The sequence below is a fragment of the Micropterus dolomieu genome, linkage group LG01, assembly GCF_021292245.1.
Source record: "Micropterus dolomieu isolate WLL.071019.BEF.003 ecotype Adirondacks linkage group LG01, ASM2129224v1, whole genome shotgun sequence".
NCBI classification, from domain to species: domain Eukaryota; kingdom Metazoa; phylum Chordata; class Actinopteri; order Centrarchiformes; family Centrarchidae; genus Micropterus; species Micropterus dolomieu.
The window spans coordinates 18,509,893-18,521,252 of NC_060150.1; the positions used below are offsets into that span (position 1 = coordinate 18,509,893).

Genomic DNA, 11,360 nt, shown 5'->3' on the forward strand with positions numbered 1-11,360 from the left:
CGTCTTTGTAAAGAGAGAAACAGACAGAAAAAGTCTCTAACTCTGCCTGTCAGCTCGCTCTGCTCCGTTAAAACTGAATTTACCATACAGAATTGAATACGAGTGCACTCCAGATTTAGCTGCAGCCAGCTGACCGTGTGCTTCTCCCTATACCGCAGTTCTGTGTCCATGCATGCAGCAAACTGAAAGCACTGTCTGTCGGAGCGTCTACATGAAAAGAGAAGGAATACATTGCTGGTAGTATTGTCTTCAGAGTTGTTAAACACCTCAGTGCACTGAAGGAAGCCATCTGACTGTGTGAGAGGCAAGATCGTTGATGTCTGCAGGCAGAGTAGGAGCTCTCCTGTCTGACTGGTCCACCAATAGCAGAGAAGATGACCCCTTGAGTTATCAAGCACGTAAAGTTTGGTTCAGATGTGAGCATGTACACGTAAGTTACAACAACTTCCTGTGTCATGGCGAAGACTTGATCTCTGACGCCACGCCACGGACACACCCATTGACGAAAACTCGCAAATTTCGCAAAAACTTTTCATCTTCAATGCCTTTAGAAGGTACAGCACAAATTTGAGGTCGGTCGGACTAAATCCCTAGGAGGAGTTCGTTAAAGTACGAAGTGTGTAAATCATCCAAAATTTGACGTAAAATTCAAAATAGCCGACTTCCTGTTGGGTTTAGGGCATCGCTCCAAGAGGCTTTTTTGTGCGTCTGGACAGGATACACGTACCACAGAAAATTCGTGCACGTAGGTGAAACGTGCGGCGGGGGCTGCTTCGTTAAAAGTCACTTCCTGTTGCCAGCAGGTGGTGCTATGACTGTGGGTAAATGTCGGCATGTACATGTGTTCAGGGCGGGACTCTCATCCTACATGTACAGTTTGGTCCAGATTTGAGCATATACACTGAAGTTACGACAACTTCCTGTGTCATGGTGAAGACTTGATCTTTGACACCACGCCACGGACACGCCCATTGACGAAAACTTGCAAATAGCACAACTTTTCATCTTCAATGCCTTTAGAAGGCACAGCAGAAATTTGAAGTCGGTCGGACTAAATCCCTAGGAGGAGTTCCTTAAAGTACGAAGTGTGTATATCATCCAAAATTTGACGTAAAATTCAAAATGGCCGACTTCCTGTTGGGTTTAGGCTATGGCTCCAAGAGACTTTTTTGTGCGTCTAGACATGATACACGTACCACAGAAAATTCGTGCACGTAGGTGAAACGTGCGGCGGGGGCTGCTTCGTTAAAAGTCACTTCCTGTTGCCAGCAGGTGGCGCTATGACTGTGGGTGAATGTCGGCATGTACATGTGTTCAGGGCGGGACTCTCATCCTAGATGTACAGTTTGGTCCAGATGTGAGCATGTACACTGAAGTTACAACAACTTCCTGTTTCATAGCGAATCATCGACGCCACGGACACGCCATTGACGAAAACGCGCAAATAGCACAACTTTTCATCGTCAATGCCTTTAGAAGGCACAGCAGAAATTTGACGTCGATCCGACTAAATCCCTAGGAGGAGTTCGTTAAAATACGAAGTGTGTAAATCATCCAAAAATGGCCGTAAAATTCAAAATGGCCGACTTCCTGTTGACTTTAGGCTATGGGTTCTTGAGGCTTTTTTGTGCGTCTTGATATGATACATGTCCCCAGAAAATTTCGTACATGTAGGTTGAACGTGAACGAGGGGCTAATCTTATCCAATTTTCTAGGTGGCGCTAGCGAGTCATTTTGCCACGCCCATGTGCGAAACTTGTAGAATACAAAATTTTTCACCGGTTCTGACATGTTTGCAAATTTTGGTGAGTTTTCGAGTATGTTTAGTCCATGTCAGTTGAGCCTACTTTGCAGAAAAAAAAAAAAAAAAAAAAAAATATATATATATATATATATATATATATATATATATAATCCGAGCAAATTCAATAGGGACCTCACACGGCCGTGCTCGGGCCCTAAATATAATCCGAGCAAATTCAATAGGGACCTCGCACGGTCGTGCTCGGGCCCTAAATAGTAAAGGTTAATATAGGTCTTAAACACTAAATGTCCTTACAAATCATCCAAATAACATCGTGAGTCATAAAATGTGGCACAACAAATGTGTCCAAGCTGTGTTTAGCACTTTTTGGTGTCCCCTGGAAACACTTCTGTTACTGATTGGGGATCAAAGCTTAGTACCTGAGAGTTTGCACTTTCCCCCCATTTTCAAATTGAAGCTCAGAGAAAATGACTTTTGCTTTTTAATCAGCATTGCTGGATAAACAACTGATATCATGGCACACTAAATGTGTGGCTTCACAATTGGTGAAAATCGTTACAAATGCTTTACTTGTATTGTACTGTACATTGCACAACAATGCAATGTTTGCTATCCATTTAGGGGCTTTTCCAAGCAAATATTGATAGATGTGATTGTGATTAAACCAGAATATACAGCTACTACATATTTCTGCCATGCCTTAAAGTCTCCATACCACCCTCTTGCCACCCCATGAATTTGTTTCCAGACCCTGCTTGTCTCATGTCTTAGAATGAGTTTTTTTTATAACAAGGATCAAAAGCTACAGCTTGCATATACAGAGTATATTGCTTTCACGTCTCCCTGTCAGCTGCCACCTCCTGTCAAATTCTCCAATGAGCTTGCTTCAGTGCTTTAGTGGCTGCAGCTGTCAGCCTGGAACACTTGCAGGTGGCGTGTTTAATTAAAGATCATATGCAGAGTGGCGGACAGTAACTGTCAGAGTGATCATGTGCTTCAGAACTGAAACAATGTGATTCTCCATTGGGCCAGTTGCCCCTGTTGCTGGTACCGGGATCCAACAGTAACAAGGTAACTGGCCATTTCTGTTCCATAAGGCATTCAAGCATTTACGACGATGACAAGGTCCAGCAAGTCGGTCAGTTTTTGTTCGGTCACGTTCTGTAGGAGTGCTGCTGTGGCTTTAAAATTTTTGTAAGTGATGGACCAGACACCTCCCAGCTGCTATGGTGCGACAGACCAGGTCCTCTTTAGGGCATCGTCACTGCAGAATTGCAATGTGTGCTCTGCACAATGAATCCCCCACACGGTTCCCAAGGACGGATCATAATTAATGCCTGTACATGAAAGTGTGACTCTCTCCCATCTCTTTATTACGGAAATACACATTGGCAAATGCGCCAGCTAGCCCTGCTAGCATATAAAAATACACTGCGTGCACAATTATTAGACAAGTGAGTATTTTGACCATATCATCATTTTTATGCATACTTTCCAACTCCAAGCTGTATAAAGTTGAATGCTTATAGGATTTACGCATATCAGGTGATGTATATTTGTGTAATGAGGGAGGGTGTGGCCTAAGGAGACAGCCTTTACCTTTTAGACACTCTTGAAATAGCTAAACCTTTGAGGCATGACCACAAACATTTTGCTGCTAACAGTCAACTGTGGCACAAAAAGGTCATGCAGAAGAAAAGGCACAAATTAAGTGCAAAAGACTTGAGTAGAATTGAACATGAAGCTACCAGGAACCCATTATCCTCCAGTGCCACCATATTCAAGAACTGCAACCTACCTGGAGTGTCCAGAAGTACAAGTGCTCAGAGGCATGGCCAAGTTAAAGAAGGCTGAAACACGACCATTACTGAATAAGATTCACAAGATGAAGCATCAAAATTGACAGATTTTTATGAACAGGTTTTATGGACAGATGGATGAGGAAGGAGAAGGATGAGATAGTTCGACCTTTTCAGGTTGAAGATGGACTGAGACTCAACTCCCAAACCTACTGGCTATCGCCATCTTGGTTTGTGGAACCAGTGAGACCTTATTTAGATGAGAGGGTGGGGGTGGGGAGGGATACCCATTGCTACATCTGACAGGTTGCCATGGTAGCGACTTGGCAACAATCATAAGGTAGCCCCGCCCTAAAGCATCCCCTGGTCTATTTTCCTCTAAATGGGACCATAATTTACTAAATGAACTTCATGCTGTGTTGAAGAAGACTTGAAACTAGAGACTGAGACCATAAACTCATTAAGAAAGTGTTTACTGAGGTAATAAATCAGCTGAGAATAGCCTAATTTTGCTATTAATGAATAATGAAATCAAACTGTTTTTTGGAACCAATGCTGACCATTAGACAGAATGGCCTGTATAAAACCAATGATGTCATCCTACTTTGCTGCACTCTTTAAATAATTTATTGACTGACCAGCAAATTTAAACCAGAGATTTTCAATTGTTTACTGTTGCACACAAATATAAATACAATGTGTATATGTTTACAAAAATATTGTGATGTCTGTGTTCACATTAGTAGAACAGAAGGCCATGTACGTTTACAGTGTGTGTGAGAGAATGTCTGTGTGTGTGTCTGTGTTTACTGAGTGCTGTCTCTATGGGAACCAAAAGAGATGGGAAATGACTATGATATAATTTTGCTGATGCAAATAAATGTGCGTGTGTGTTGTCAGTTGTTAGGGTGCTGAGCTCAGGGAGTCATTATCATTAATGAAGTGGCCTCTATCACAGAGCGTATTCTGGCTGCACATTCACTCTTCCTTCTCTGCCTGATTCCAGCCATACTCCCCATCCACCTATCACTTTCATGCACACTTTCACAAAATTTCTCTTTCACACACACATACACATACACATACACACACACACACACACACACTGGCTGATTGACCTCTGCACAGGTTGAAGTTGGGCAGAGGTATCCTCCACAAGGTCACCAAACTGAATATAATAGTAAGAAAATTAAAGGTACAGATTTTTCCACTTTAACAGGTGCAACAGGAGAGTATGGGTAATGTCATGAGGCGTGATCAGACAAAGTATGTTTGACTGTTTATAGTTCTTTAAACCTCTGACCTGTATTACCAATGAGAATGTAAAGAAAGAAATTCTACTTCTTTTCTTTACAGTTGCCAATGAGGCGGGAGAAGGCAACCACCGTCCACTAGCCCGCTTTGCCCGTGAGTTCACCAGAGTTCATTATTTTTCCATTTGGGTGTGTAATAGAGGTAGATGTGTGTGTGGTGGTGTAGTTGAAATGTAAAATCAGGCAGAGTGCATTTCTTTGTTTGAAAATTGCCCAGGCGCACAGTCCCAGAATGCACTAAGCACCGCTGTCACAGCCCGCACTGGCAACATTGACCACAAAGGAATTCTGATCGACCCGCGCAGCACAGAGGAGATCCTGGCTGATGAGCTGCCTAGCGCTGATGCACCCGACGCCATGGAGAAGACTGCTATCAGGTTGCAATGCACAAAAACACATACACAGAAACTCAAGGTGACTCATACCTTTTTCTATGGACCCTTTTACAGTCTGAGGACCACAGGGAAACAGCACCCGGTCAAGCAAGGTTTAGCAGCTCTAATGTTTGCCATGTTCACCATCTTAGTTAAACACGTTAGCAGGAAATCTTCAGAGTCATTACAATTCATTCTCTGGAGACCATTGTGACCCCAGTCTTGGAGGCTGTCTTGGCCAATCTCAGCAATCAATTTGCTGACATGGGAGGGTTTAGCTAATCTGGGCCCATAGGCTGTAAGAGTAATAACCACCCAAGTGTGACATTTCTTGAGCCAGATTGTGACTGTATGCATGCCTGAAACAAATATTAATGGCAGTTCATCAAATAATTGTTGACAATTTTCAGTCTGGACCAAAGTGGTGGACCAACTGACATTGCCATTCCAAGAGCCATGGACCTGGTACTATATCTTACTGTATGTGCAAAGTTGCCATTTTGCCTTGATGGGTGGAATGAGCTCACCATTTAACTGATGTGGCACTACAGGAAAAGTCAAGAGGTTACCAAAATGTGTTTCAACCATTTGATTCCAAAAATATATAGGTGCTTGTGAATTTGGGTGGCTGGGGAGATATCTTTGCTGATGACAGATTAACTGACACGGCTGTTTTAGGTCATCTTTCCTCTAGCAAGTGATACAGCAGTAAAACAGCTCTGTATTTTGCTTTGTGGTGAAATTAACTGTGTGACACATTATTATATTTGGCTTTGTTTCACTGCGTTGGCATCATTGCCACTTCACAGTTTCGACACTGAGTTTCCCTCGAGGTGCACACATTCTATTGCCAAGTTTGTTTAAATCAATCCCAAAAGATGTGTGGGAAGTGGACTTAGGATACAGATTTTAGAAATGAGTGCCCAGAGGAATTAATTCCATTTTAAAGGATCCTTTATAAAAGAAAGGTTCATAATTAATGGTATAACTCAAAATCAATATATCTCTGTCTCACTTTTACTACAGTTTCTTAAATGTCTATTGCTCAGAGGTGGAAAGAGTACTAAAATATTCTACTCAAGTAAAAGTACGATTACTTTCATGAACTTTTACTTAAGTACAAGTAAAATTACCCGTGTGAAAATCTGCTCAAGTAAAAGTAAAAAGTAGCTAATTTTAAATTTACTCAGAGTAAAAGTTAATTAGTTACTTTTTTAAACTCCAAAAATAACTTCTTTATATTGATTTAATATCTCATCTATACGTATTACAGCCAACTTAATTGAATTGCAGTCTTATGCAATTTGATAAAGGAACATGCTTTCAATTTTAGTTTGTTTGACAGATACTTTGCCAAATCAATTCAAGTAACTAGTTACCAGCAGGTTGCTTATACCAACCAACATTGTCATGTACCTACAATGGTATAAGTAGGTTATTATTTAACTTCATCAGGGGTCCTCACCTATCTCACTTACAAACAGATTGCATTTCCTGTGACTAAATCAAAATAAAAGTCAACTTGTGTTTCGCCAGTTAAATGCTTTTAATGTGAAGCTGCAGCAGCAGGATATGTTAAGTTTGCATTAGCAGTAACTTAATACAGCATTTTTTCACAGCTTACAGTGCATGATAAATCTATTGTTCTCTTGCACTTGAAGCCAAAGTGGTCGCAAGTTTTTCCTTGCACATTTTTTTTAGTAACGGATGTGATTGGAAATGTAGCAAAGTACAATACTTTAAACACAACATACTTAAGTCAAAGTAAAATTACACATTTAAAAAACTACTTTAAAAAGTACAAGTACACAACAAAAGTACAGTAACATGAGTAATTGTAATTCGTTACCTTCCACCTCTGCTATTGCTGTTATTATAAAATATGTATTGTTCAAGGTCTATACAAGTCTCGGACACGAGTGTATTTAGCAATATCTGATTATAGTAAATTCAAAGAACAGGCACTCAGGTTCTTTAAGTTATGGATGAAGCCATTATATCAGAGTAAGGGACAGTTGTAATGTATGTTTCCTTCTGGGACTTCTGAGTCTACACCCCAGATCAAACACCTGGCATTGTTCCAACGAAGTAGTGATGCTGATGTTAATGTAGTGGCTATGTTTTGCAGGTTGCGATGTCTTGTAAAGCAGCTGGAGAGGGGAGAGGCATCTGTGGTGGACCTGAAGAAAAACCTGGAGTATGCCGCCTCAGTCCTTGAGTCTCAATACATTGAGGAAACCAGGCAAGGAGCTTCCAGCTCAATTCTAATTTTATCATACCATACTTAACACAAGAACCGCCAATGGGTAAAATTTACCCACAGCTGTTTTTTGATTATATGTAACTTTTTTAAAGTCCCGCAGTCTTTGACTTTTCCTAAAAGTGTGTTATGTAGCACCCCCTATAATTAAAAATTATCAACATCAAGCCAGATTTAAATAATGGGCATTTATACCTGTAAGCGCCAGCGGGTAAAATTTACCCCAGTCATTTTCGCGCTATCCATTTCGTGCGTTTAGATGAACATTCTATGTTGCTATTGGCAACGCCTTTCTTTACTAGCTAGAACAGTGTCATAAATCATAGGTTGACATTCACTATAGACAAGAGAAAGAGAATTATGAATGCAACTCAGGCATTACAGTTGTACAACGAATTGAGTGAACAAGAGTCCGATGGTGGGGAGGTGTCAGAACTGAGCAATGTGTCCTGGGATGATTCAGCATCTGACGGTTCATCATCTGACAGCAATCCAGAGCCTCCCCGAAAAGTGAGGCCGCCCCATCCTCTGCTTGGAGATGGGCCTACTACAGCTATTGTAGATAGAAAGAAAGAAGGTAGATAGGCTATAGCCTGATAGTAAGCTATATGCTATTCCTCAACAAGCGTGCATCTGGCTGCAAATGATTAACCTATAGGCTTATAGCCTATCATGTAGACTAGTCTCACCTTTAGACTGAATAGGCTTACCTACTTACCCGCTCCTTATGGCAGACTATACACATTTATGAAATAGACTTTAGGCCTATTCTAAAGTAGGCTGCTCTTTCCCTCGTCCCTATTTAGTGTCTACCACGGCTCGGGAAAGATGGCACAGTGTGGACAGTCATAGAGTCACGGCGAGACAGCAAAGACAAAACATCCTGCCAGAGTCTGCTGGCCCCACACCACACGCATGGCGCAATATTTGCGACAAAGTCACAGCATTTATGTCTCTGTGTGATAGCGTAATGTTACACATACGTGAGTGCACCATTGCCAAAGCGTGCAGATCAGGTGAAGAGAGAGGCTTTTATTGCGCTTTTGTATGTGAGGGGTGCATACTGCGGGAAAAACCTTGACATCGAAAGTTTCTGGTCAGAGCAATGGGGTAATACATTTTTTATCACCACTCTGTCCATGAACAGGTTTCGAGAAATATTGCGCTACCTGCGCTTTGATCATAAGGAGACCCGCCGCTGCTGTCAGACCGACAAATTTGCACACCTGAGGGAAGTGTGGGATAGGTTTGGAAAGAACTCTATTGCATGTTTACAAGCCAGGATTGGACATTACTGTGGATGAACAATTGTTCCTGACAAAAGCGAGATGCTCCTTCACCCAGTATATGCCCAACAAGCCAGACAAATTTGGGATCAGTTTTGGCTGGCAGCCGATGTTGACAGCAAGTACATGCTAAATGGCTTCCCATACTTGGGAAAAGATGACAGTAGGCCATCCACACAACACCAGGGAATGTCACCACCAACAATTTTTTCACCTCTGTCCCATTGGCCAATGCCTTTCTCTTCAAATCGACCAGCCTGGTGGGCACCATCAACAGGGACAAGCGGGAGCTCCCACTTTCTATGCGAGGGAGAAATGAGTTGTTCAGCACCACAGTGCTAAAGCATGAAAAAGTGATCCTGTTCGTGTACCACGGAGAAACGTCAATATCCTCCGCATGTGGCCATCTCCATGGACGTGAAGAGAAAGCCAGAGACGGTAACATAATACAATCATACCAAAGTTGGGGTTGATGTGCTGGACCAAATGGCTCGCCAGTACTCTGTGAAAGGTAATTAGGGCCTGAGCACGAACCGTACGAGGTCCCTATTGAAACTGAAGGGGATTTTTTTTTTCTTTTTTTCTGCAAAGTAAGTTAATTTTTGCCGGCCTAAACATGCTCAAAAACTCACCAAACTTTCCATACATGTCTGAAGTGGCGAAAAATTATGTATTTTATGGCTCCTGCACATGGACGTGGCAAAATGGCTCGCTAGCGCCACCTACAAAATTGGACAAAATTAGCCCCATCGGCCAATGCAACAGGAAGTCCGCCATGTTGAATTGAAAGTGCAATTTTAACCCATTTTATACCATTTACCACACACTTAATGAACTCCTCCTAGAGAATTAATCTGATCAACTTCAAATTTTCGCTGTGCAGTTGACTTTTTGTGGAACCCATGCCCATGGTGTGGCGTTGAAAATCGATGATTCGCCACAAAACAGGAAGTTGTTATAACTTCAGTGTACATGCTCACATCTGTACGAAATTTGACATGGAAAGTAACAGTCCCGCCCTGAACACATCCATGTTCCAACATTCACTCAAAAGCATGGCGCCACCTGCTGGCAACAGGAAAAGACACGTTTTACGCTATGATGGACGACTCCAAGCAGGTTTGCCATATCAACTTCAAAACTGTCCCATAACACATTGACAATGCCATGTGGTAAAACACGTGAGTTTTCGGTTAACAGTGTGGCAGCGAAGTTACATGCTTTGCCATGACACAGGAAGTTTTTGTAACTTGACTGTACATGCTCAGATCTTTACCAAACTTTACACGTTTAATAGGAGTTGCACCCTGAACATGCTAACATTCACCCATTTATTCACCCTTTAACGAAGCAGCCCCCGTGGCATGTTTCACCTACACTTTAGTTACGACACAGGCACCCCACAGCTGGCAGGCAGTGGAGCCTCCCAATGTGCCCGTCCCACCCCGCGAGCCCTCAAAGTCTAATGTGTGATCATCAAGGGGTGACCAGTGGGGTGTGGAGGAAGGAGGGCGAGGCCACAAAAAAAGCAGTTACGCCCACCAAACGTCCAGCAGCATCCCCCCAGAGTCCTAAGGTTGTGTGTAGTGAGACACAACTGAGGGGGAGAGGTGGAAGAGATCATAGGGAGGCTAGGCAGGAATGGTCCTCCCCACCAGTGTTGGGCAAGTTACTCAGAAACTGTAAAAAGTTGCTAGTTAGGGCCCGAGCACGACCGTGTGAGGTCCCTATTGAATTTGCTAAGATTATATTTAGGGCCCGAGCACGACCGTGTGAGGTCCCTATTGAATTTGCTAAGATTATATATATTTAGGGCCCGAGCACGACCGTGCGAGGTCCCTATTGAATTTGCTCGGATTATATATATGTTTTTAGGGCCCGAGCACGACCGTGTGAGGTCCCTATTGAATTTGCTCGGATTATTATTAATATTTTTTAGGGCCCGAGCACGACCGTGTGAGGTCCCTATTGAATTTGCTCGGATTATTTTTTTTTTTTTAGGGCCCGAGCACGACCGTGTGAGGTCCCTATTGAATTTGCTCAGATTATATATATATATATATATATTTTTTTTTCTTTTTTCTGCAAAGTAGGCTCAAATGACATGGCCTAAACATTCTCGAAAACTCACCAAAATTTGCAAACATGTCAGAACCGGTGAAAAATTTCGTATTCTACAAGTTTCGCACATGGGTGTTGCAAAATGACTCGCTAGCGCCACCTAGAAAATTGGAAAAAATTAGCCCCTCGTTCACGTTCAACCTACATGTACGAAATTTTCTGGGGACATGTATCATATCAAGACGCACAAAAAAGCCTCAAGAACCCATAGCCTAAAGTCAACAGGAAGTCGGCCATTTTGAATTTTACGGCCATTTTTGGATGATTTACACACTTCGTACTTTAACGAACTCCTCCTAGGGATTTAGTCGGATCGACGTCAAATTTCTGCTGTGCCTTCTAAAGGCATTGACGATGAAAAGTTGTGCTATTTGCGCGTTTTCGTCAATGGGCGTGTCCGTGGCGTCGATGATTCGCCATGAAACAGGAAGTTGTTGTAACT

General features: G+C 42.4%; 1 protein-coding gene across 1 annotated transcript in view; it reads left to right on the plus strand.

Annotated features, from left to right (window-relative positions):
• The window catches only part of LOC123977486 (calcium/calmodulin-dependent 3',5'-cyclic nucleotide phosphodiesterase 1C-like), an 85,635-nt gene that overhangs the window by 3,117 nt on the left and 71,158 nt on the right, over positions 1-11,360 (plus strand). The window contains exons 2-4 of the mRNA XM_046060205.1: positions 4,921-4,971; positions 5,095-5,254; positions 7,380-7,493. Coding sequence (XP_045916161.1) covers positions 4,921-4,971; positions 5,095-5,254; positions 7,380-7,493 — 325 coding nt within the window. The remainder of the gene's footprint in view (positions 1-4,920; positions 4,972-5,094; positions 5,255-7,379; positions 7,494-11,360) is intronic.